The sequence below is a fragment of the Lentinus tigrinus genome (genome assembly GCF_003813185.1).
Source record: "Lentinus tigrinus ALCF2SS1-7 unplaced genomic scaffold L226scaffold_16, whole genome shotgun sequence".
Classification (NCBI taxonomy): domain Eukaryota; kingdom Fungi; phylum Basidiomycota; class Agaricomycetes; order Polyporales; family Polyporaceae; genus Lentinus; species Lentinus tigrinus.
In genome coordinates, this window is record NW_027137925.1 from 1 (window position 1) to 25,130 (window position 25,130).

A 25,130-nucleotide genomic window follows, 5' to 3' on the forward strand; every position below is an offset into this window, starting at 1 on the left:
TTTAGCGGTTGGGCAGTCGAGCACCAGATCCGGTTTGGAGGTATCCGCGCCGACATCACGCACATCTTCTATCGTCATCGACGCGCCTCCGACGCACCTCGACAACTTCACGTTCGAATCGCCACCTCTCGAGGACGACGCACCTGGCCCAACGAACCCCATGGACCTGCACAGTGTGGACGAGGGACAAGTCGTAGAGCCAACAGATGATCCCAAAGGCGAAGTAGCGTCGATATCCCCCAGTGGCCACCACGCACAGACTGTCAGTAGCTCGGCCTCCGCAGGGCCAGCGCAGTGCTCCGCGCAAGGCAAGCGTGGACGGCCTGAGTCGGTAGTTGCCCCTCCGAAGCGTCCGCGATTGCCCAAGTCCAGCAACGACGTCGCCGGGGTGCTGATGCAGCCCCACGATCCCAATCTTGGTCTGGTTGCCGGCCGGGAGCCTCGAGAGAGGAGACTGTCATCGAAGCAACAAGAAGCAGTAGAGTACGAGGTCATTTTGCTCCCTCGTTCGGCTTTCGAAACTCACGCACGCACAGGGCGGCCGAAGAGGCGAGGAAGCAGAGGGCGGCCAAACGGGGCCAAAAGGATGCCCGTGGTCGGTCACGCGCTGGTGGTAGTCGTAGTTAGTTAGGCCGCAGGGCAAAAAAACTATTCATTCGATCAGTACCTAGACTCTCGATCAGTGCCGACGAGGACGCACTCAGAATAGGGACAAATTTCGCGCGACTGGATTTGGAAGCTCCGCTGCAGCTGAGGCGCATCTCTGCACCCCCCACCTGACGTGCGCCCACTCTGCCACCATGGATACACTTCGCGTTCCCCTCAGCTCCCAGCCGCTCTGCCGTTTCGTTCTTTGGTCCAAGGTTCGTGCAGCGGCCGTGAGATCATGGCGTGTGCCCGTGCTAACGATCGAGCAGGACGGCGACATGCCGCTCTGGCGTATGGTCCGCCTTGCTGTCGGCGAGCGTATCCAACTCCGCGACCTCGCTTGGCTTGTGGCGGCTTGCGACAACGTGCTCTTCACGCCCATAGAAATCCTTCGAGACGGCTTATGGCGCGCCCTTCAACTCGGCGACGCGGAACTCGAGTTGGACGAGCTCTCGGGCACACAACTGCTCAGGCTCGCCGGCATCGACCGCTGTCCACTGCTCGGCTTCGAGCTGGAAGACATCGACCGCCAACTCGGTATTCCCCGCCCAGCCACGGACGCAGCGGTTCGAGAGAACAGGGATGTGTTCACGTTGCGGAGTATCCGCATCGTGCTGTGGAAGCAGGTACGTAAGCATCGCCGTTGGATACGTGCATCGTTCAGACGGCTGCGTAGGACGGCGAACCCCCGGTTTATCACCGCGTCAGCTTCAACGACGACAACACGCTTCAATTGGGTCTACATTCCCCGCTCGATGAAGATCTCGCGCCATGGAACCGCGTCCTGATGTGGCTTGTCGACGAGGCAGATTGGGTAGCCGTGTCAATCTCGGCCAGTTTCCACGTCTCAGCCGAGTACGACAGCCTGCTCCTCAAGTTTCCTGGCATCGCCTTGACTCCGGGAATTGGTCGCGAGCTGAACGTATTGACCGCCTCGGCCCAGGTCCCCGAGGGCTTTGGATATATGACTTCCCCGGTCACGGAAGAGGTACGAGGGCAACCGTCGTGGCGAACTGTACTGATGCACGCGCAGATGGTCTCTGACGTTCACCGAGCCTTGCCGGAATGGTATGACATCGCTATGAGCACTCGGCAGAGCAGGACGCTGTCGAGACGAGCTGCGGAGGGGCATGCACGCACTGGAGGCGATGGTTATGTACACTATCCTGTAGCTACTCAGACCCTCTCCGGCCTCCGTGCGCGCAAGCGGAAGCGCACAGATGAAGAGGACGCGGACGAAGCAAAACGCTTCGTTCGTCGCCGCCTCTCTCAGCCGTAACGCCAACGAGTATACGATAGTGACAAGTCACGTTGTAACGTTGAAATCTAGACTGCGCCAACAATCAAGCGTAAATGCAGGGCTAATAATCGGCGTGGAGGAGGCTGACTGGAACCGATCTAGATCGCGACATGCCCCAAAAACGTCGCCCCCCCCGGAGTCGGTATCCCGAGAATGCGCACCGTCGGACGGACCTGCCGGGAAGATCTCCTCCACCCCGCTGAAGCACTTTGCTCTTCCCGCCTGCACGCTTCGTCCGTGCCCTCCTGCCCCCATCAGCATGCGATCCCAACGACTGCGTGGCGGCGCACGCTCCCCTCTGAACGATCAACGTCGTAGCTCGGGCTCCTCTGCCGGCACCTCGTCGGGTACATCGACCCAGCCGCGACATGTCACGTATGCAACGTTCTCCCTCTCCGGTAATAGCCGCTACAGCGAGGACCGTCGGGTGCTCGCTTGGAAAGGTGCCAAAGACCGGCTTATTGGTGACGCTCCTGCGCAGTGCCGCAAGTGCCGGGGAGCGAAGTACCAGTCGTTCTACGTGTTTATGGGATACCAGGACGCTGTGCTTGGATTATGGCGCTGCAAGGTACGCACCGTTGCGCGGAGACCCAGACCGCTACTGACCCGCGCACAGTGCCAGCATTGCGGCACCTTTTACGACATCCCGCAATTGCCCATCCCGCAGGGCTTGCGCCAGGAGATGGACGAGCTCATGGACCGCGAGAGAGAGGAGGGCCATGAAGAGGCCACGGCGGGCATAGGACAAGCAGAGGAATCAGAGGACATCGAACGGCGTGGGGTTGAGTCCGCCATCAAGGCTGTCGCAGACTTCGAGCGGCAGGAGCAGGAGCAACACCGCGCCCGAGAACCACGCAACGCGACCCCAACGGTGGTCCAACGGGCCCACGGCAATGCCGAACGACTCGCCGCGATCCGTGAAAGCCTCGGAGGTCGTCTCAAGTCGGCACGCCTCGCTCGCCGCGCCCGCGCATTTGGAGGCGAGGTATGTATGTCCTTCAGTCGACTGCGGATTATCGAGCTGATGCGCGCGCACGCTCTGTTGTCAACGAAGGTCGAAGCAGTGCTCATGACTTGGGCGAAGGCAAGCGATCTCTCGCTCTGATGTGGCGTACAGCGCTGACCATAACACATAGCCCACGACTGCTCCTGTGCCACAGTTAGTGTCGTTCCCGGACGGCGCTCGATGCGATCTCGCCGCGCTACCCTACGTACAGAGCGTGCTGGCAAACGAAAGCAGCACTCTCAGTCATGCGCAGTACTGGGACGGGCCCAGCGCGTCCTGGGATCCCGCCTTTGGGACCTTCGCGTTGCCTCGCGGCGCTCCGATGCTGCTCTTCCGCGTCAAAGAAATGCACTGTGGCTCATTCGGGATCGAGGTGCAACGACTCGAGGAGTACTCTCCCGATAGCGAGTTCGAGCGAATGCAGGCGAAAGCGAAGGGAGAACAAGCATGGCACGCGGCGTTGACTCGTGAGCATTTCGTTGGGTCGAGATACGTCGTGTTGTGGTACGAGGTACGTGAAAACAGTGGTGAAGGTGCAATAGCCAAATGGCTCACTGGGCGGGCAGGACTACGAACTGCCCTTCATTGTGCAGGTACGCGTTGCCCATGACGGTTCCTTCGTCGTCGGCGACGATGACAGCTTACACCGATGGCTCGCGGCGTGCGGCTCACCGGCAGAGCTCGAGCTCTGGGACCGCGAAGACACCGACTGGAACACCTTCCATGTTCAAGAACGCATCTATGCCGCGCAGGACCACACCGTCCTCATGCGCATCCCTGACATTGTGGGGTTGCGCCACCTTGGGGTGGAGATGCGCGCGCAGTATGTCGAACCGGAAATCATCGGCGTGGATGACCCTCGCTATCCCTGGAAGGAGCCTCCGAACCCCTCAACCAAGAGTGCCAACGTTCCTGGTCACGGCGAAAGCAGCCGCGCTCTGTCGAAGGCGCCACGCCACGCCGCACGACGGCCTCTGGGCTCGCGCAACGCTGTCAAACTCGACGCCGATATAGATCTGACCATCGAGGACGATGCCGAGAGGTTGAGACGCGTGAATGCAGCCACCGTCACGGAGGACAACCGCGAAGTGCTCGACGTAGACCTGTTTCAACAATTGATGTAAAAACGACTTACTTACTCGTTCACCCGGGCGAAGCTAGTTGGTGACCCAATGAACTACGATGCGAATCGCTTTTGTGGCTGCGTGTACCGATGTATGCCAAAGTTACCTACTTAGACCAGACTGAGATACAGACGGTGTCTAGAACACGCCAAGGTCGATGAGTTGACAAGCACAGCCGGAGCCGTACAAGCGTAATGGATGAGGTGTATAAGGTACGTAAGTGACATGGGCCTCGCCGTATGGAATGTGACGCTGACCATGACGTACGTACTGTTCAGGTCGGACGTCGATGCTGACGAGGTCCAAGTAAACACTGACCTGGTCGACGTTCGATAGCGCTCTCGAAGCCAGCATAGGCGGAGGGGCGCGCTGTAGTGCACCATCCCGGTATGTGTTCTTGCGCCGAGAGCCCGCGAGTGTACTGATAACCAATGCGCTCGTATATAGCTTGCTCGCAAGACGTGTTAGTCATCTCACCGGTCGGCGGTGAGGTAAGGTATGTGGTGCGTGAGGACTTGTGCAGCCATATGCCCGGGGATCTGTTGGGTGAAGAGGACCAATGCGGAGTTGAGAGTGGGATACGTCTGCGACCCGGCTCTCTAACCATCATCGCCTCGCCATACCAAAAGCCGTGGCGTGCGGCAAGGACGCGTGTGATGTCGCGGAATCGCGCGATCGCCGCCCTCAGTATCAGATCGACCGTGTTCGGTGAATCGGCAACATGCCCGCGGACTGGATCCCTTCGACACCATCCGGTCGGCCCTCGACGCGCTTCGCGAGATCCCACAGGTAGAAGTCGATGACGACGCTGCTAACAGCGTCGTCCGCCTCGTCTCCGTCTTCTTCCCCGCCGCCGTTCACCCCAGAACACCGCGCGTCAGCGACGATCCTAAGGATCTCGCGCCGGACGCGTTCGACAGCGACGATGCTCGCCGCACGGATGCTCAGCTCCTCGGGGCTCCCAGACGCGAGCGGGGTACGGGTGTTGAGGAGCTTGACGAGCGAGGGCGGGTACGAGAGGATGCGGAGGGTTCGTCTGGGGCTCCGGGAGATTGGACGAGTTCGCGACGTCGCGGGCGAGAGTGCGACGAGCGTGTTTTAGCGCATCGTTGGTCTCCTTGATGTCCTGGCGTGCCAACTCCATCGACTCTACCTTCTTGCCCATGAGCAGAAGACCGAACGGCAGGAAGCCGAATGGCGGAAGACGGTGCGTGGGGTGCTGCTCAAGCCAGCGGGGATCATCGATGGTGCTTCGGAGCTGGAGACACAGGGCTGAGCCTGGGACTGAGCTCGAGCAAGCCTCCACGTCGTTGTGCAGGGTACGTCTTCCATTTGCACCGTTCTGCCACCGTCTGCTGGCATGGGGTGGCAGCGGTGTTTGCTATATGTAGCTACGTAACTGACGCGATGTTTGCGCCCTACATGAATTACTGGGGAGCTCGCAAGCCCCCTGGACAACGGCCGAAAACTACGACAACAAGCGAACACCCGTTGGCCCCGGCTCCGTCCGCGTCGACGACCGCCCTCGCATTGAGTCAACCAGCGAGCTCAATGGGTCACTACAGACCACGCGACCGCGACGACTCTAACACCACTTAGAGTCGTCGCGGTCGCGTGGTCTGTAGTGGCCCTGACCCTCGGTCTGACCTCCTCTGTATAGGGCGTGCGCGAGCTCAGTCCCTCGCACGCATGATGCCGGCGGGGGCAGGGACATCGAAGAGATGGGGCAGGAGGTCGAAATGAGCGCGTGCTGAGGCAGCTGCAGCAGCACTTCGAGGAAAGAAGACCGGTCAACTGCGGCAGCACCTCTACCTCGGAAGCCCGGTCCACCGGTCTTCATTCCCTTCTCTGCACGCTGCTATCATGGACGCCGCGCCTGCAATGATTGAAGAGCCGCCCCGGCCGGTCGTTCCAGTCCAGGCCAAATTCATATACGTGAGTGTAGCGCTCTGGGTTAGGAAGATGACTGACCTCGCCCAAGGTTTTCGAGTCTCTCTTCAAAACGGTGAAAGGGGCACGCCGCATCTTGAAATGGAAAGATTTCTTGAAGGTAAACACAGCAGACGACGTTCGGAGACCATGCTAACACTATCATCTAGGCTATGGCCTCGGTGGGCTTCGCGCACAAGCCGGCTACCGGGGGGGGAGCCGCGAGAGTATTCTGGGCGGCTGGGACCCAGTGGCAAACAAATGTGGTTCTTCATGAGGTAGGCAACGCACCAATCACACGGATTCTAAGTCTACTAAGCACTGTCTGCGATACTTCTAGCCTCACGACGGCGAGCTGGGACCCGCCTATCAAAACGAGTACGTGTCTTTGCGCACCTGGGTGGCGGAGCATGGCTTACTGCGGTTTGTAGGATCGCACATCTCTTGAACACTGCTTACGGCTGGGAAGGAAGGGATTTCGTCGTGCGGGCATGAGCGATTCGGGCATTCGTGCGCTTGGATGTGACTGTATAGAAAGAATCGAGATTGAATTGCGATCTGTGCCTGGGCGACGGCGAAATTTCCAGTTTGGGTTCCCGAGAGTGGGCCCGATAAGATCGGGCCCACTCTCGGGAATTCTCACCGACAGACAGGTAAAGTATGGACTAGGTCTATTAACAATGTAGTGCTATACATTATGCAGATGCGCGACCTGAGTAAGCAGAATTACATGCTGGGGGATACACCACAGAAAGATAATAATACGTCAGTGCGCGTGATACGTCTTCCCTGTCATGCATCGTTGATTGACCGACATGCTGGACAGATCTACCTAAAGCCGTGCTACGACTGCACATAGGATCGACGACGAGAGCGCAGCCATCCGTGGCACCTGGTGGGAACCACAGATAGGCGTGAGTGAGTGAGCACATTCACGACAGGCATCCCGGCGTTTCGGACGCGCGCAAAGCCGAGACAATATACGCCGCGCGAGGTTACCTTTTGGCCGGTTGGGCTCTGAGACCTGGCCGAAAGGTAACCTCGCGCGGCGTATACCGCTCGCCTTTGCGCCCGTCCGAAACGCCAGTATGCCTGCCGTGAATACTGCTCAAACCGCTTATGGGACCACGAACCGCAGCACAGGAGACGCCGAGGGGGTCTCGTCGACCCCTTGCTCACGCCCTGGGACTTCAAGATCGTCCAAACGAGTGACGAGAGGCCTCGAGTCGAATGAAGAGGTGCGCATGGTAAGACGGAGTGCTGCGGTAGTCCAAACGATGTTTTGTCCTGAGCGCGCTGAACTAGGCTGAACATACAATATAGTCAGTATGTCTTCGCTCACAGTGAGCCAAACAAATGAGACTCGAAGTCCAATGACTTGGATGTGAGCATAGATGAGTGCGAGAAAGAGTCTAACGAGTACACGCATACAACCTGCATGGCGAACGTTAAATTCGATTATTGCCTTTCACCACCACCTACCACCCCCACACAACCGAGAACACAACCACAATGGGGATTCTGTCTCCTGCGGAGGACATGATCCAGATCACCCCCAAGCTGATCATAAAGAAGCCTCACAAGCCCGCGCGGGAGACGGCGGGGGTTCAGGCCGGCCAAGGGGAGATGAAGGGGGAGATGAACGAAGTGGTCTCACTGGTGGCTCCTTCATCTGGTACGTCTGCTATTATCGAGTACTAACGTCTGCTGATCACGCGTTCTGTAGCTCGCAGGAAGACCCGCTGGTCGCGCATGTGCGACAAGTTACGGTGTTGGATCAGTCGCCCTAAAAAGAATCGCGGTACGTCGTGCTCATTGTGGGCCGCCGCCTCTTTCATTGATCTAAGAGACGTTGTGCAGCCTAGAGGCGCGCCGACCCTACTCCTATTGCAGAATCAGGATTGAATTTGTTGTACTATTGCGAAATATACGCTGATTGCCCGCTTGTCTGCGTTCCCCACAAGCTACGAACGGGTCTTCGTTGAGGTACGTGCCATGCACCTCCCTTCCCTTGAACACCCCCTCGTCAACACTCTCCTCGACCACGACCTCGTCCGCTCTGTCCTCTACGCAGCTCGAAGACCCGAGTAGGACGACTGCGAGCTCAATAGCTCGCCGCGATCCCGAAGGAGATAGAGACGGCGACAGACATGGCAGGTGCGTAGTGTGCCGCGATCCTCCACTTTGGCCGCGCTCATCCCGACCACGACCGCGTCCGCCATCTCCACCACGCTGCTCTATGCACCCGACAACAACGACAACGGGATCGGCGCGACCCCGGAGACCCAAAACGAGGTCGACACGGCCACAGACCGCGCATCTCCGTGGTCTACCGCAGCCTCCACTGCGTCCCGCTCACCTCGATTGCGACCGCCTCCCGCTGGCCTCTACGTACGACGCAGAACACGAGGACCACGAGCTCAACAGCTCGCTCGAAGCTGGAGGCAGACGCGCCAGAGGGGCCGCACCAGTGTCGTATCGCGCTCTCGCCACCACGCACCCGAGATCCTCGACCCCGTGCTTGTTGCCCGTGCCCGCGACGCCGCGCAAACTACGTGGATGAGGTCAACCGCTCGCCCCGATGTTGGAGAGCCGAAACGACATGCAGGCGGCCACCCAGGGCCCGGGTGCGTGGTGTGCCGGCTGTATCCACCTCGGCCGCACTCACATCAAGCTAGTCGTCTGACGAACTGCCCGCGACATGCCTCAAACCACGTCGACGAGCACAACACGTCGCCGCAATGCTGAATGTAAGTATGGAGAAGGAGATCCAGGGACGGCGCACTGGTGTCGCGCTGTCTGCGCCTCGTCCACCTCTGCTCAAGCGCGACCGCCTACGCTTGCCCAGCTCCCCTCTACGCGCGACCCCGACGACCACGACCACGAGCCCAATAGCTCGCAGCGACGCGGGAGTGCCACAACGAGAAGGAGAGGAGCCAGAGACGGCGCGGGTGCGTGGTCTCGCGCTCTTTCCGCCTCGTCCTGCTGTCTTCCACGCCCAACACAACCCGCTGGCCTCTACGCGCAACCCCGACAACGACGAACGCGAGCGCGACAGCTCGCGCGATGCTGGAGACCCGACACGAGACGGACACGCCCGCAGACAGCGCAGGTGCGACGTCTCCCGCTGTCTCCGTCGCGTCTCGCTGTCCACAATTGCGCCCGCCTGCAGCTGCCCTCTACGCGCGATCCAGAAGGCGAGCACGGCAAGCTCCACAGCTCGCGTGCCCCCGGAGACTGGAAATGAGAACACCGAGGGAGGCGGGGCACCAGCGTTGTATCCCGCCGTCTCTACCACGGCTCCGCTCTGCTCGACGCCGTCCTCGTCCGCTCTCCCCGCGACGCTCCCAAACTACGTCGACAACGTCCACAGCTCGCCACGATGTAGGAGACCCGAAATGAGATGAAGGCGGCCACACATGGCCGAGGTGCGTAGTCTGGCGATATCTCGAGGAGGCCGCACTCTCCAGGACGGCCTCCTTCCCCGATTGCCCCCGCAACGTGCCTCAAAGGACGACGGCGAGCTGAACAGCTGGCGGCGATTGTGGAGACATCCAAAGAGGTAAAGACAGACACAGACAGCCAGGCCGCGTCGTCTGCCGCTGTCACCACCTCGGCCGCACTGTCCTCAACGTCCTCCTGTGACCATCTGCCCGCGACGCGCCTGAAATCACGTCGCCACAATGGCAAGTATGGGAATGGAGAAGGAGACGACCCAGGGACGGCGCAGTTGTGTCGCGCTGTCTCTGCCCTCTTCGCAAGCGCGACCACCTCCGCTTCCCCAATGCCCCTCTACGCGCGACCCCTGACGACCACGAACACAAGCCCAACAGCTGGCCGCGCCGCGGGAGTGCCACGACCACAAGAAGAGGAGCAGGAGGCGGCGGAAATGCGTAGTCTCGCGCAGTCTCGGGCTCGTCCGGCTGTCCTGGACTCACCACCTGCCGCTGGGCTCGACGCGCCACCCCGACGACGACGACCGCCAGCGCGATGGCTCGCAGCGATTCCGGACACGCCAAACGAGCAGGAGACGGCCAGAGACCGCGCATAAGCGTGCCAGACGAGCTGGCTCCAGCTCGTCTGGCCCTCCTCCACCACTACCACGGGCTGGCCGCGCTCGCTGCTACGCGTGAGTTCGAGATCACGCGTGAGTTCGAGATCACGCGTGAGTTCGAAGACCCGATCACGAGCGGAAGAGCACTCAGCAACGCCGGAGCGCGCAAACGTGAGGGAGAGCAGTCAGAGACGGCACTCCGTTTGGTGCAGCTGACGTCGACACCGGCCGCCTCCGCTTGTGCAGCACCCCTCTACGCGCGACCCCGAGGACCACGACCACGAGCTCAATATTTGGCAAGGAGGCAGGAGCGCGCACACGTGTGGCAAGGACATGGTCTAAGGCGGGCAGTTCGATAAGGAGAGGTGCGCTGACCCCTATTGGATCATCAAACGAAAGCGGAATAGCTGACCCCTCGATAGGCTGGGGGTCAGCATTGCGAAGAATCAGCTGTGCGTCCCGCACATGCAGCGTGACGGCGACACCGTGTGCAGTGCTGGTCGACCTCCCGGACAGAGCGAGGTTCCTCGCTCCAGAAGAGCGACCGTTGGTGATACACCCCAAGAGTACGTCCCTCCGAGTGTGCCGCGGGAACGGCCTCTACGTGCTGACGAGTCCTTCCTCGGGGCGAATGGGTACAGTACGCGTGGAGAAGGTCCAGTTACATTCCCAGTGCGTCCTTCCTGTCCTTTAGTCATTCTCGCTCGTGTATGACTGATCATCTCGAAGCACTCCGCTGAAGCCTACCCGCTGTTGTTCCGCGACATGGGCCTCTCGCTCGCCACAGCGACACTCTGGTTCACGTACGTTACCCTTTCCATTCTGTCTCCATTGGCATTACTCATGATACACTCTTCTCCACCTGTAGCAACTTCGTCGTCGCGATGACTGTTCCCGTGCTGCTCGGCGCATGGACACCACAGAACACGTTGGGCTGGTTCGCAGCGTGGAACGTCTTCGGGTTCGTTATGTCGCAGCTGTGCGTGCCCGAGACGAAGGCGCTGTCGCTCGAGGAGCTCGATCAAGTGTTCAGCGTGCCAACACGCACGCACGCGGCGAAGACGTATGCCAACGCTGACCCTTGTCGAAACCTTTCGCACTGCCGCCACCCCAGACTTGAGGACCGGCAAGAACCGGGACGAGACGCGTCCAAGGTGGCATCTGATCGTCCTTGGGAGTGTCCTCATTGCGGCGGACGTGAAAGATCTCCTCGTACCTGCGGGACCGTGTCCGGACACCCTGCGCGTCCTGCTCGCCGTGCGCTAGGTGAACGATGTTGGACGAGGAAACCGGAAGCATACAACGTCGGTCTCGCGCTGGGGTCCTGCCTGGCCTCTTGTGACCATGTGAGTGTGCGAGCCCGTATGTGAGTTTGTTTCCAATGCGTCGTTGACACTGAAACGTACTCGCAAGCGAAGAGCAAGTGCAAACGGGCTGACAGCGCTCTTACGCGTCGACATCACGGTGTGCCAGTTGCCCTAGGTGCGCGAGGGGGGTGCGAGAGGTTGTGACAGGGAACGCTGATATACAGTCGCAGCGTTGGAGAATGATCTCTGCGCCGTGCTCGGAGGAAATCAGGCGATGCTTGTCGCACATGGGAAGGACGCTGTGCCCCGCGGTCATGCTCAACATGTTAGGTTTTCGCACATGCGTTTGCCTAGAACATTCTATGATGGATTCTATGCTTCTCAAACTAGCATACGCGATCTGCAGGCTTGGGAGGCTGTAAGGAATGCAATGCAGCCAACTTGCAACTCGCGCACGTCGACGCCACAAATCAGCGTGTCCTGTGTCCACTGTCACGTCTCGGCCTGCCGATCAATGCCAGCTGCGCGAGCACCCGACGTAATGAGCTCATGGGTAAAGGCGGCGAAGCACACGAGACAGCACAAGACCGCGCGAATAAACAGTTCCGTGCGGACCTCATCTGGTCCTGGCCTGCCATGGGGGACCTGGGCGGCCTGACCAGTTGCCCTGCAAGAACCCCGCGACGAAGGGAGACGGGGATGCTCACGGAAAGTGGCGACATCTTGTCGCTGGGTCTTGCGTCACCACGACAAGATGTCACATTTGCGCCGAGTAAACGACCGTCTGCACGTTCCAGGGGGGCATGTCACTGTTGGCGGGTGATGGTCGGATATGTCGAGCGACGCACGTAGAGCGAGGGAGTATGGAACGTCGTTCCGGTCTGTATGCTGCTCCCTGCGCTGGGAAGCATACAGACGGGAACGACGGCGCGCCCGTGCCGTCCCAAACTCAACTTCCCTGTCAAGGGCGCTCGACAAGCGCGAGCCCGACTGTCGTTGCTCTCGACTTACCGCCTCGTCCATTGTCTCGACACGCGTGTCCTTCCTGCAGTATACGAACACTACCATGAACACCTCGTCCCAGCCTCTCACCGCCCAGAACGTAGAGCTTCGCCAGTCCCGCAAGAGCGCGTCGCTGCGCGACTTGGGCAATGGAGGCAGAGGAGGGAACGACAACGCGCCACCGGAGCTCCGTGCAGGTGAGTAAAGCACACGAATTGCCAGCAGGCGATTAGTGAAGATGACACGCTACCAGTCGCAGAGACACGGGCCTGGTTGGAGAAACTGTGCACGCGCTGCAATATCGGTGAGGTGCACTGAAAATGCATCTATGTATTTCGCTAATTGTCGTCTAGAGTACCCGAAAAGCAAGTCCATCGGGCGCGTTGAGTAGACTACGTGCGAAACAATGGAGGGTTGTTGGTGTCACGCTGGTGTGTTGGTAAAACTGGTCGACCCTCATGTAAATGTTGTTATTCAGACCGTGGTGCGAGCTGCACCGAGCAATTCTTGACATCCCAGCTCGAGCACATGATCCTGGAGACATGCGGAATTCTGGGTATGTTGCCATTTGCACTAACCTACTATGTACAGAGGAAGTCGTCGCAATGGTCCGTTCGCGCGACTCTTGGAAGTCTTCAGTCTCTCTCCAGCTTCGCACATTGCCCTGCCAGTCACCCTGCCGCCACCACCTTGGAGGCAGGTCTTGCGAAGATTCTCGTCGTGCTAGTTTCATCACACGCGTAGTCGGCCGACTACGCGTACGAAAGGTGCCCCATGGGGGTCGACGAGAGGCGTCTCCGCCGAGGCTGCATAAGCGCGCACGGTCTGGCTATATACCTACTACATACACACTGCCATCGACTCGCACCGATCATTCTCTCGATCGCTCGGCCGGTGACGCGACAGGAAGGACCGACCGTATGGGTATCCGGGGATCAAAGTAAGTAGGCTCTTATGTTTGTCCTCGGTGCGCGTCTCGTACGCGTGTCTCGTCGCGACCTCGCCCCCTGACCATTTCCGTCCCTTTCCCGTGCGTGTCAGCCCTCCCCGCCCGGCCGCCGCCTCTCCTGCCCGTCCGACTTCCGATGGTGCTCTTCCCGCCCTTTTCCGCGGGCGCTACGTCCCTTTCGTGCCAATGCGTTGGCCGCCGCCCGGGGAAGCGAGCCATTGCATTGGCCAATGTAGACGACTCCTTCCATCCCTGCGATAGCCAGCTCGATCTTGTACTGGATATGGACGTCCTCGTCCACGACATCCTTCAGCCTGATGCATACCTATAAGTATTGCGGTCAGCCATCCTGCTGTCAATGAAGCAGGGTGCGTAGAGATCCTTACCTCACGACAACGGAGCACATCACGGTCCACGGAAACCTAAGAAGAATAGGACATCAGCAAAATCTCCAAACACTTCCGAAGATTCCGGCGCTTTCAAACTCGGCGCCTCGATTGGAATCCCTTGCAAGCGCAAGCAATGTGTGCAATATGGCGGGATACACAAAATGGAAGTCCCAATATTGGGGAGGATTCCAGATGATTGTGCGTGCTTCCAACGTGTAAAATGTCGAGGGTATGGTGGAGTCGAAGGCGGACACGGTTTGGAGTACTCGAGGAGTCTCGTCGCCGCCAGCCCTTCAGTGGGTTGAAAATGTAGTGTAACGGTACATACTAATAAGACATGTATCAGTATCATAACGCTGCGTATCCCTCGGCGGCGGTGATGTCCTCCTCAGCGTCATCGACATCGCCATCGAGTTGCCCCTCCTCGAACAAGCTTGTGCCGCCGCCGAGCTCGTCCTCATCTCCAGAAGAGATGTAACCATAGTCCGCAGCCTCGTCGTTCTCCGGATCGTCCTCAGCTTGCCCTGGTATACCATCATTGGTTGCACTAGCCGCTGCATCGTTCTGGTCATGCTCTTCAGGACGCTCGTCCTCGGTCTCATCAAACTCTGGTTGGGCGGCCGTCACAGCGGCCGTATGTTGATGCCCGACCGCATTTCCGAAGTAGCGCATGAAGAGGTCGCGGTCGGAGAACCTGTGGATCATTAGTATTACTGCAGTACAAACTAGCGTATGAGCACTGCAGACTTACATGCCAACGTAATGATAGTTCCAGTCCTGATCTTCTTCACCATCGCTGTCACGCCGTGCGATGCTTGAACCGGGCAAGGTGGAGTCAGAGCGGCCGTGGGCAAAGGCGGGGATCAAGTGGGCACCGCGCAAGAGTCGGCTAGGGGAGATGAATCCAAATGCGTCTTCATCGACGTGGGCAAAGCGGAGACGGTGCAGACGGTGTGTCGAGAAACCTCCGGGAGCGGTGTTGTCAAGTTCAAACCAACGGACCCAAAGGATGTGGAGGAGCTGCTCCTCTGAGTCCGCTGAGCCGCCATATCCAGCAATGTAGGCCTTCACGTGGAATACGCTAAGCACCCGGGCGTAGACATATGGATGGATGGAAGCTTCATCGGGTGGAGCGAGCATCATGACATCGGAATGAGTTGTCGGGTTGATGGAGTCCTGCGCACGTCGCATGTCGTATGTCGTGTAGTTGAGCCGAACTCGTTTGTGCAGATGGAGAGCGTCGGATCGGATCCTGACTTGCGCAACATGGTCCCGGGTCTGTGGCTCTTGTCCTGTCAGCCGTTCGTATATATGGGCCTTTACCTTGTAAACAAATCGCTGAGGAGTGACAGGTGCACATTAGTAGTTACGGTGTAAAAGAGATGCAGACAGCTTGCCTCGCAGGCCGGATCATCTTGATTCTCATGAGCGAAGGCGTCGAGCTTGACAGTGTTGCGAGGGTCGTCGGAGATATGATAATGCTGGGTTGGCAAGGTCAACGAGAGCGGGTCCTTGTCAGTGGCTTGAAGCTGAAGACGTTGACCAAGCTTGCGCCGTCTTCTAAGGGCTGCAATGGGAGCGGTAGAAGCGACCTTGTAGATGAGAGCTTCGCGCCGCTGGTGCTTGGCAATCTGACCAGCGAACTCGGAGTTCTTGTTGGTTCGAGAGTAGAATCGCTTGACACGTCGGTGCTCAAGCTCGCCCTGCCGAACGGTGTGTCAGTATCATCACCCCGGGAGAAATGGTGACTCTACATGTGAAGTTGTAACTGCCCAGCGTACTAGTATTGAGGCTGGGGAGTTGCGACTTTCGGCATGCGTGCCCTGTAGCTGCAATAGAACTACTGATGCCCTTCGTCTTCGGTATATAAGTACAGTCATTGTTATGACTGTACTTATATACCGAAGACGAAAGGCATACGTGCCAGCATCGTATCATGTATAGCTCAAAAAAAACATACCGTTTGTGTGGTCCAGCCGTCTGTTGTCGCGAAGCGGCGGATGCATCGAGGGTAATCACCCAGTCGATGAAACTTGTATGTGTTGAGGTCGAACCTCTTGCGCTTAGCAGGTTCTTTTCGTGGCGCAGGGTGGGGGGATGTTGATGGTGCAGCCGGAGCCTTTGCAGGCGGGGCCTTTGCCGCAGTGGCTGCTTTGCGTCGTTGACGGGAAGCCGTCTCCTTTGGGAGCTCCTTCGTATCGTAGTCGGGGCAGAGCTTGTTCATGAACATGCGCATAGCCACGCTGAGGGACGAGCATATCCGCTCAAAGCGGGTCAGCGAGCTGTCAGAGTGAATGCGCAATTTCGCGAGCGCATGCCATGTTGCCAACAGGAACAGCATGTCGAGGACAATCTTGTTGTGTCCGGGTCGATTCAGAAGGCCCTCGAACACCGGTATGGCGACCTGAGGATATGGTGAGCAAACATTGATTGTGAGTGCGGCTCGAAGGGCTCACCTGAAGTATGTCTTCAAAATCTCTTGCTGCAAGCTTCTTCAAGGCTGACACATTCGCCCCAAAACGACGCACTGTATCGCGGCCGAAAGTCGGTACCTGAGAAAAGCTGGCATGGCTGAGTTAGTCCATGTGACCTACACAAAGTAGTATAGATCAGCTTACCGCTTATCGAGCTGTTGTACACAAGCCCCTCCTGCAGCGATGAGAACCCGGATAAGGTGCGTGAATGTCGACTTCCAGACTCCTAGCTCAAATTCGTGCATGGGATCCGGGACAAGCATCTGATAGACGTCAAAACCAAAGGTAAACAGCCGAGTTGAGAAGGCGCTCTGTAGTTAACCACAAGGTCATTGTTCATTAGTACACCGTGTACGGACTCGGAGAACATTTGCACTTACACGGGATGATGTCGTCGAGTGCGTGTTGAGAGGGCTGTTTTCCACCCGGCTTGCCTCGGGACTAATGCCGTCCTGGAATATCCACCGCCGAACCGTCGCAATGGCATGTTGTAGAGGTCCCGTGTCCTTCCGTGCATTCTTGGTGCGACTCGCAAGATCCCGCTTTGTGCCCATAAGGTAGATGTCGTTCTTGTTGACGTGACAGTCCGGGCATGGACACTTTGCGAGATACTTAATGCATGCAATCAGACACCTGTCGAAGACCTCATGTAAGATTGCATGTTTGGAAGAGCCATAAGTGCGTACTTTTCTGGATAATCGGCTGAATACGTGAAGATGCGCGGGAAGAGGCGACGGAATATTCCATCACCACACTTGACGAGAAATCCATGCTCATATGCGTGTACAAAGTCGGTGTCGAGGAGAAGCATCCATATCTTCTGCATGAGCTCACGCTTGCAGAAGCGGAGGATTGCTGCCGATGCAGGTTCACCATAATGTTTCTGGTACCAAGCCTGCACGGTATCTGGAAGCTGAGATTGCATGATTATTGGTCGGGCGAACATGAGTCGGAAGGAGAACTTGCTCACCGATGGGATGTACGCAAGGTGGTGCGCCACAAAGGAATTCGGCTTCGCACGGACGTACTTCGACAGCCACCCGAAGAACACATATATTGGCCAGAGTGATGCTGTCCCGAAGTTTGTGAGGTGCGTAGAGTCGGAGTAGAGCATGATGGGGGCTACAGCGTACTCCAAGTCGGGCGCATCTCCAGCTTCACGTGGGGCGGACTGGATCGCCTGGTCAGCTTCGATCATAGCATCGGAGTTGTACAGCTCAGAGTACATGCGTTCCTCCGAGGCCGGGACATCTTCAGCAGGTTCAGGAGTCTGTTGAGATCCAGTTGGAGGTACATTCCGTCGCCAGTAGAATCCAAAGGGGAGCCAGTGCGCCTTGCGGGTGTCCACTGCCTGGGCTGCTGCCTTGATGACTTCGAGGAATGTGCGGAAGTATATCCCGCTTACCTCGAGCTCAGGTGCGCTCTCCTCAGATTCATGTGAGATCTTCTCCTTCGGCACATTGATCTTGATAGACCCCTCGCGCCAACCGTCGTCCGCACTGAATGCGCCCTGAGTTGCTGCGAAGGCGTCCATGCGGTCAAACTCTCGCGCAGCGCGGAACCCTTGCAGATCTTCGCGGTCGAAGTCCTCAGCCAGAAGCACGTCATTAACCAGGCGGTCTAACTCCCCCGCAGACTTCACAGCGGATCCAGAGTAGAACCACTTCATGAGACGAAAAACGGTGGCATTGAGGAACGGCGCAAACATGTTGGTCGACTGGGAAGTAGGAAGCCGAGACCCGAACGGACGAAGAGGATTCGCTTCGTCAGGGTCTGGCGGAGGTCGCGCGTGTGTCGGAGCATCAGCGAAGTCGTGAGGCGCGACATCCTCTTCCGGGTCGTGCTGTGGCCGGCCAGAATACCGTCGGAATAAGTTAAATGAATTAAGCTTCGTCTCGATGGAGGGAGGGGCCGCGCATGGGGGTTCTGAAGGACTTGGACTGGGTGCATTCTCGGGAGCCTGCGCGAATGACATGTCGGGTTCAGGAGGGGGAGGGGGAGGGATTGCGCGCAAGTGGTCGGGTAGGCCGGCCAAGGATGAGGGCTGCATGTCTTTGATTTTCGCAGGTGCGCGCCGCTTACGCCCTGTCCGGCTGAAAGTCTCTACAAATACCGGCTCAAGACGTGCCCGTTCAGCCTGTGTATAACGATGTATTTGATCAGCTTGGATGAGGTGAAAAACACGGGCAACATACCTCCTCACGAGCCTTTGCCTCCTCTTCGCGCCTCATTTTTTCCGCCGCGACTGCCTCCTGCTCCTCAATCCGCCTCCGCTTAGCACATCGTTCAGCCTCCTCGACCTCCACGCGGTTTTTTAGACCTGTGTGGATGAGAGAGCGGAGTTTCTTGCAGTGTCGCTGGTGCGCACTGTAGGCCTTGATGTCCTTCTGACCGCAAGCAAGGCAACGCCCATCTTGCATGGTGAGACAAAGGAGCAAAAGCACTGCGAACCAAAAGATAGTATTGAGCCGCATAGACGAATACGAGCTGTTAGTCCAGAGCGAGCATGACCGGAGGACCAAAGGAGTAGACGCGCCACTTACTGATGCGCCTATCGCAAGACGTAAGGTACGAGACACTCAGCACGGTGTGCATGGTCAGCGTGTTCATATGTGAGGAGGCATTAATGTTTCTATGAACAAGATACAGAACGACTAACTAATTCGTGCCTCGTATCTGACCCCCTCCTCAACATCCACTAGTCTGCCCATCGTCTCCACTACCATCTGAGGGTTCTCGACAATTCAACGTTGCTGGCAAGTATCATCCAAAGCCAGAGCTTTTACCATAGCAGTCATAGAGGTAATGAGCAGACGCAACAAGAACCGCTGCTCGTGTTCCACCACGGTTGCACTCGTCCCCGGAATCCGCCATTCATCCGCCAACTTTCCGCATAGATTGCCAACCAAGGTGAAGATCTCACTCTCCTCCAACGTAACAGCGTTCAACAGGTCATGATAATGCGTCATACTGAAAGCGGGGGCGAAACGGGACGCGAGGGGAAAGAGCCCGGGGGGTTTGCCGTCCGTGTAGCAACCCCAGTGTGCACCAGATCTTCGTCTCGCTGATGGACCTACACTCGCCGTGAGTGAGATCCGAAGGTGCGATGGTCCGTCCAGGCGTGCACAAGGGGAGTCGGGCAGGAGAGAGAGTAAGAGGGAGAGTGGATGGGAGATGGATGGAAGATGGAAGTGAGGGGATGGTAGATCGCGATAGGGAATGCTTGTACGTCGAGTGGAGAGGAATAGACTGCTTTGGCAGTCACCCGAAAGCTTGCAACGTCAACGAAGGGGCGAAAAATACGAAGTCGAAGGATGGAGGAATGGAGTGAGAACGCGGTACTGCGTCGAGTGCGGCATGGCGCGGTGAAGCTGATCCGCAGCATCGTCGGGTTGCGCTGCGGCGTCGAGTGGGTCGTCGGGAACGATGCGGACGGCTTTCCGAGGCTCTTGAGGCTCTTGGATGACGTCGAAGGCGACATGTCGACTTCTGACTCGCGGACGGCTTGTTCTCAACACTTCGTGTGTCTCCGAGCTCGATCCGAGCGACGACGCATGTGCAGGACGTCGTGAGCGATGCGCAGGAGGAGTGAGGACGTCGGAGGGTAATGGTCGTAGTCGTAGGACTGTAGGACTGTATGGTCGTAGTCTTAGGACGCGTCGGAGGCGGTGGTATGCGCGCAGCGGCGTGCGCTACCCATCATCGCACGACGCCTAACTGTAAGTTGAGACCAACGTCAGACACGAACAGCATAATTACTCACGCATTTTGTGGGGCGTGTCCCCTTGCGACCATCCTCCCAGCTCGTGAACATCTTGGGATGGCTCCGGTGTGCATGGGCGACTGGTGCTTGAGCACTCAGACGCGACTGCGCGGTCCAGATAATGAGTAGACTGTTTTTCTTTATGAATAAAATCGCATACTCACCATCCGCCGCGAGTGACGTCTCCAAGTCTGAGTCCGAGTCGGAGAGGTGTTCGGAGGGTGAGGGTGCGCTGCCAATAGCAATCTTGTTAGCTTCTGAGTTTCGAGTGCCGTAACTTAGGTAGTCCGACCTAGACGACACAGAGTCCGTGAGAGAGGGAGTTTGCAGGTAAGCAAGAGCAGACAAGAGAGAGCATGGCGCGATACTTCAGGTGCGAAGACAAGAGCGACTACAAGCGCTACGCTACAGCCGCGTTGCTTTGTCCCGCCGGATTTGGCATGTTAGACGCCAACCTCGGCTTCCCTTCCTCCTCTATGTGCACCATACAATTTCCTCACAGCGCGGTACAAGAACATCGGGTAGGCTTACAGTAGTGACCTCTAGGAGCACAGAACTGACCTTGTTTCTGCTTACTGGGTTAAGCCTAGGGCCTGGTGGGGGATCCAACTACGCGACCCGACAAGCGCCCGGGACATTGCAAGGATTGCGATCTCTCGCATTGTCCCGCTGTGGCCTGCGTAGGTGGCCGTCGGCTCGCATCCTTTCTCTCAGACATCACACAGTAATATTTTGCTTAAGACCAGGTCGCTATGGGGCTCCCAACCCACCTGCCTCTTGCCCTCCCACCTGTCACGTCGACTCAGAAACCCTCCCCCATACACGGACTTGAAGCACACAGATGGCGGATGAACATTCGTAAGTCATTATGTGAATACCTATTTACCCCAAGATGTGACTGAGCCACACTGCCAGCAGTCGCTCTCACGGAACCCCGAGGGGCCGCTCTCCGGCTCGCGGACATCGCTCTCGCTCTCGCTCTCCCAGACGCCATCGCTCTCGTTCCCCTGGACGACGTCGCTCTCGCTCCACAGATCGTCGTCGAGGACGCAGTGATCGACGCTCGGCCAGTCCTCGCCACCGCCGTACCTACTCACGCGGTGTGTCCCCTCGCTCGCGTTCCTCTTCGAGGTTGTCGCGCGCACCGTCTCCTTCTCAGCCGAGCAGCTCCGGACGTGCCGTCTCAGCGAGTAATGCTCTCGCTGAGAACCTGGCACAGTCTCAACACAGCGACGAACCCGCACCCAACCAAGGTCCAAGCCCACGCCTCGCTGCAGAGGCTAAGTATTACCAACTACTGGCCGCCATCAGCGCAGCGAAGAATTGCAAGTGGAGCATCAAGTGAGTCTCCCAATGCGTAATAGAAGTATAACTGACGCATCATGATGATACGTGCTATGTAGGTCGAAGGACAGCCCTGCTGCATGCATGCAACACAGCGCGCGATTGCTGTACCGCCTGAACAATCCATTCGTCAATGTCGCCGAGGCCATCACGATCGGCATCATGCTCAGCGCCGGCGACAGTCCTGAAGCCAACGAAGCACGCGCAGCAGCCTTGCACATGTTAGTGACCCGTCCGCACATCCTCACATGTTTTCCCATCCTCCGACATGCGCGCACTGGCCGGGTGGCAACTGTGCTCGAGCTCGCCCGTGTTTCCCGTGTCCTGTTCCCCGTCTTTATCGCGACGCATGCCCTGCTTGCGGTGTTCGCGTACACGTACATCTCCATCTCGCGCGCGAGGCGGACTCCACGTGTGGGCTTATCGCAGGGTTCGTCTCTCGAGAGCTCTCGAGGGTCGTACAGTGCGTGGTCTATATATCCTGCTAATCTATGTCTACCTTAGCTCGCAGGAGAAGCGTGAACAATGTCTTCGAATCTTCGATTGGATCATCGACTCCGTCCCATTCATGCGGTCTACGTTGTACCTTCTGGAAGATAATCCCGATGACGCGCTGCTCCTAGGACGCTTCGTGAGTCATGTATACCACGTTCTCAATGTACTGAACTTCACCTCCTAACAGATCGATTACCATGCTCGCGCTGCCCGAGCATGCGACATCAACACTATCAAGGAGAACATCCGTGACTGGATTCCGCCCGCCTGGCTCCCTGAAGTGGGTGCCAGTGGCATGACGATCCTCCCAGGGTCCCGATATGAGAAGAAACAAGACCTAGGATTCTCTACGCTATGGACTGCACGAGCGAACGTCCCCCGTTCGCTGTGTGATCAGTTTGACCGTGATCCGGATGAGTAAGTCTGAAGATCATCATATTCTGTAATCTGCTAACTGTACCTGGTGTCTGCTTGAACAGGTTCTGCAAGAAAATCCTATGTGGTGACGTCCGTGTCGATCACACGACCTTTCCCAGCTTTGTCTACGCAGATGGACCTTACAGCGAGGATAATCAAGCTCAGGGGCTCTTCCGCGGTGAGCCCCTCACTAATGTATGTCATTTACTTTTCTGTTATCCTGTCAATCGTTAACCCTTTGCAGGCATATTGCGGTGTCTTCCAAGGTGCAACCGCTGCTCGCGGGCCACCCGGTTCCAATGGGTCAGGACGCGGATCTATCTCGAGGATCTATGGCATCTCGAGCGTACGTCCGGAGAGCATTGCTTACATAGCATGTATCGTAAGTTGGCATGTCCTCCAGGACTCTCACGCGGCTCAGCTGTTATCGAATAGGTCCGGTATGTGCTCTCCAACAGCCCTATATGGGAGCCGAACAACGGTGCATTCAAGGGCGAGGAATTCTACAAGAGAATCCTCAAAGTTTTCCAGAACGAGACTTTCGCCAAGGAGACCCTTGCCTTCTGGGACTGGTGAGTACTCCTACGAATTTCCCGACGTACTCGCAAGGCTGACATAGCGCAGGTATGTCTACAGCTCTCCTCTCCTTATGCCCGCTCCCACTACCGCCACCGCTGGTGCACAGGACCAGGCCGACGTCATCCTCCAGCAGCTCGCCCAGGCCTCCACCTCCACCTCGTAGAACGCTAAATCTTACTCCTCTTGTACAATGTATCTACCGCTGAATGCGCTCGAATGAATATCCGCGCGATGCCCTTCGTCCTGCCTAGTATCCAATCTACCCCCGCTTTGCACAGACGGCGCCAATGCGCTCGAAACCGTCCAGGTAATGTAGCATTGCATGCTACTTCTCTGACTTTGTATTAGATTGCATTCACTTGCATTCGTCCCGCTGTCTGGGCCTCCACTCAAATTCTATCGGATTCTACTGAGATTACATTCTCTTACAAACTAGGGTGACGTATCCTGCGCACAATGCAATCATGGGGGTAGATCAATGGATGCGCTTCGAACCTCTGACAGAGAGATTCCGTAGATTCCCGCGATTGCATGCATATTTGCATCATTGCATGCGTTTCCATGCTCTCAGAGATTTTGCTGATGGATGAAGGACAAGAGTTCTCCAGGCAATCCGACAAGATTCATCATCGGCTCCGACGAGCCTGCGATTTTATAGCTATTGAGGGCTGAGGTACGAGGATTGGAAAGTCAGGCCAAGGTTGCTCCTCAGGCCTCAGGCCTCAAGCTCACAGGTTCGCTGCGGATAGTAATTTACCGGAACAAAAACCTCGGAGGAAAACAAAGTGCCCATTGGCTGGATTGAACAACCGACCTCACCATTACGAGTGGCGCGCTCTACCACTGAGCTAAACGGGCATGTCTCCCTAGAGGCGTTATTTTAATATATCTTCATATCAAGGAGTTGCTCCCGACTACTACACCAGGACTAGTAGTACTACACTCTACACAACGTCGCCATTACTCCCGGAAACATGGCCTCCAGCTCGTCACCACAACCTCAACAAGTCAATGTCACCGACCTCGACGTCCCGCAACTCGCAGACGTCCGCCGGCAATTGGAAGAGGTGAGCCTCACGCGTCTGACTCTCAAAGCTCGATAGTGGATCGCAGACCAGCTACATACGTCTCGCGCTTCGCCGCCTCTTTCTCATACACACACCCACAGGAGCTCTCCCATCTCTCCAACTCGTACACGCAACTGCGCCAGGCGCAGGCCAAGTTCCGCTCATGCATTGAGAACGTCGGACAAGTGAAACCAGAGAACAAGGGTGCGTCTTCTCCCGGGTGGCTGGGTGTCCTGAGCAGCGGAATGATATTGATTATTGACATGGCTGCCCGCGCGCGAGCAGACAAGACGATCCTCGTGCCTCTCACGAACTCGCTGTACGTTCCGGGCAAGCTGAGCGACACCGAGTATGTGATCGTCGACGTCGGGACGGGGTACTACGTGAAGAAGGTGCGTGTGTGTCGTTCGTCTGTCTGACTCTCTCCTTACGTCCGACCTGCGACCTTCCTCCCCCTCCCCCTCCCCCTCCCCCTCCCTTCCTATCTCGTTCCCCTCACCCGATCTCCGCCCCCGCCTAACCTCCGCGCCCAAATCTGCATATCAGACTCGCGCGCAGGCGCTGAAGCACTACGAGAGCAAGGTCGAGTTCATCCGGACGAACCTCGAGGCGCTGCAGGAGACGATCACGAAGAAGCAGGAGAACATGAACTATCTGATCAACGTCCTCCAGATGAAGCTGCAGCAGCAGGCGAGCGGCGGGAAGGACGCCAAAGCAGGGTGACCTCGATCGATTCTTGACCGTCCTCCCTCCGAGTCGCGAGTCGGATACGGGCGACGACGATGTAGTGCGATATCTCAAAACTTACTCACCTGGTGAGCATACTATGCCCTTGTGCTGGCGTCGATGTACGCTGACACCGGCTCGAAACCTCGCAGAACGTGTATGTACACTTAGCTGTAACGGTAGACACGGAAATCATATATTCAAAACCATAGGAGACCACAGCTCGGTATATACGGATTGCGAAATCGGAGACGGAACGGATTCATAGGAGAAGGGGACTGTATATGGCTGGGGAAGAGAGACGATCGGGGACAGGCGACTGGAGAGACACATCCGGGGGCAGCAGAAGTATCCAAATCAGAACTCGGAACCACGCCAAGATGAGAAGGGAAAACCCGTACTGCATACCGTGTGCTCGTAACCTCAATCTGCTGGGAACGTAACGTCGCGTCGCTCGGCCGTGAATTGTTCGGGATGCCGCATGGGCACCGGGTCGGCTCGAGATAGACGGGTGTCGGGAGACCATTGAGCGGGGCTCGGAGTATGGGGCATGGTGC

General features: G+C 57.5%; 8 protein-coding genes and 1 non-coding gene across 9 annotated transcripts; 6 read left to right on the top strand and 3 right to left on the bottom strand.

Moving 5' to 3' along the window:
* Positions 1 to 800: 800 nt before the first annotated feature.
* Positions 801 to 1,927, top strand: L226DRAFT_571939 (uncharacterized protein; the record flags this gene model as incomplete). Its single annotated transcript, XM_067684617.1, has 4 exons — positions 801 to 863; positions 918 to 1,274; positions 1,325 to 1,636; positions 1,682 to 1,927. The coding sequence occupies 4 exons, from the start codon at positions 801 to 803 to the stop codon at positions 1,925 to 1,927; spliced, it is 978 nt and encodes a 325-aa protein (XP_067534220.1).
* Positions 1,928 to 2,207: 280 nt separating this feature from the next.
* On the top strand, positions 2,208 to 4,078 carry L226DRAFT_571940 (uncharacterized protein; the record flags this gene model as incomplete). Its single annotated transcript, XM_067684618.1, has 4 exons — positions 2,208 to 2,516; positions 2,565 to 2,933; positions 3,085 to 3,465; positions 3,521 to 4,078. The coding sequence occupies 4 exons, from the start codon at positions 2,208 to 2,210 to the stop codon at positions 4,076 to 4,078; spliced, it is 1,617 nt and encodes a 538-aa protein (XP_067534221.1).
* Positions 4,079 to 4,768: 690 nt separating this feature from the next.
* On the bottom strand, positions 4,769 to 5,440 carry L226DRAFT_571941 (uncharacterized protein; the record flags this gene model as incomplete). Its single annotated transcript, XM_067684619.1, has 3 exons — positions 4,769 to 5,006; positions 5,059 to 5,336; positions 5,402 to 5,440. The coding sequence occupies 3 exons, from the start codon at positions 5,438 to 5,440 to the stop codon at positions 4,769 to 4,771; spliced, it is 555 nt and encodes a 184-aa protein (XP_067534222.1).
* Positions 5,441 to 5,941: 501 nt separating this feature from the next.
* On the top strand, positions 5,942 to 6,502 carry L226DRAFT_571942 (uncharacterized protein; the record flags this gene model as incomplete). The annotated part of the gene is made up of 5 exons (XM_067684620.1): positions 5,942 to 6,013; positions 6,060 to 6,128; positions 6,178 to 6,285; positions 6,348 to 6,385; positions 6,439 to 6,502. 5 exons carry the CDS (start codon positions 5,942 to 5,944, stop codon positions 6,500 to 6,502), a joined length of 351 nt encoding a protein of 116 aa, XP_067534223.1.
* A 1,017-nt stretch (positions 6,503 to 7,519) lies between these two features.
* On the top strand, positions 7,520 to 12,761 carry L226DRAFT_571943 (uncharacterized protein; the record flags this gene model as incomplete). Its single annotated transcript, XM_067684621.1, has 12 exons — positions 7,520 to 7,682; positions 7,734 to 7,761; positions 8,173 to 8,562; positions 8,616 to 8,634; positions 8,686 to 9,391; positions 9,833 to 10,136; positions 10,484 to 10,733; positions 10,791 to 10,864; positions 10,930 to 11,124; positions 12,335 to 12,567; positions 12,624 to 12,674; positions 12,724 to 12,761. 12 exons carry the CDS (start codon positions 7,520 to 7,522, stop codon positions 12,759 to 12,761), a joined length of 2,451 nt encoding a protein of 816 aa, XP_067534224.1.
* A 1,295-nt stretch (positions 12,762 to 14,056) lies between these two features.
* L226DRAFT_546324 (uncharacterized protein) lies at positions 14,057 to 18,232 on the bottom strand (the record flags this gene model as incomplete). The annotated part of the gene is made up of 9 exons (XM_067682417.1): positions 14,057 to 14,402; positions 14,460 to 15,046; positions 15,106 to 15,411; positions 15,669 to 16,112; positions 16,165 to 16,270; positions 16,327 to 16,493; positions 16,563 to 16,751; positions 16,943 to 17,095; positions 17,153 to 18,232. 9 exons carry the CDS (start codon positions 18,230 to 18,232, stop codon positions 14,057 to 14,059), a joined length of 3,378 nt encoding a protein of 1,125 aa, XP_067534225.1.
* Positions 18,233 to 22,264: 4,032 nt separating this feature from the next.
* On the top strand, positions 22,265 to 22,943 carry L226DRAFT_464847 (uncharacterized protein; the record flags this gene model as incomplete). The annotated part of the gene is made up of 4 exons (XM_067675889.1): positions 22,265 to 22,396; positions 22,446 to 22,583; positions 22,637 to 22,773; positions 22,826 to 22,943. Coding segments are annotated over 4 exons (525 nt in total), but the record flags the coding sequence as incomplete, so codon positions are not given.
* A 623-nt stretch (positions 22,944 to 23,566) lies between these two features.
* On the bottom strand, positions 23,567 to 23,638 carry L226DRAFT_t142. Its single transcript has one exon. It is a non-coding gene; the product is annotated as a tRNA-Thr (tRNA).
* A 92-nt stretch (positions 23,639 to 23,730) lies between these two features.
* L226DRAFT_509924 (Prefoldin-domain-containing protein) lies at positions 23,731 to 25,009 on the top strand. Its single transcript, XM_067678235.1, has 5 exons — positions 23,731 to 23,847; positions 23,949 to 24,051; positions 24,133 to 24,239; positions 24,394 to 24,662; positions 24,726 to 25,009. The coding sequence occupies exons 1-4, from the start codon at positions 23,755 to 23,757 to the stop codon at positions 24,568 to 24,570; spliced, it is 480 nt and encodes a 159-aa protein (XP_067534227.1). The 5' UTR covers positions 23,731 to 23,754; the 3' UTR covers positions 24,571 to 24,662; positions 24,726 to 25,009.
* Positions 25,010 to 25,130: the final 121 nt, after the last annotated feature.

Bases quoted from the DNA above. Each gene is read 5' to 3' on its own strand.
- L226DRAFT_509924 (XM_067678235.1), top strand. From the start codon at position 23,755: ATGGCCTCCAGCTCGTCACCACAACCTCAACAAGTCAATGTCACCGAC. The intron at 23,848-23,948 runs GTGAGCCTCACG...ACACACCCACAG, and splicing joins TCCGCCGGCAATTGGAAGAG to GAGCTCTCCCATCTCTCCAA. The intron at 24,240-24,393 runs GTGCGTGTGTGT...TCTGCATATCAG, and splicing joins CGGGGTACTACGTGAAGAAG to ACTCGCGCGCAGGCGCTGAA.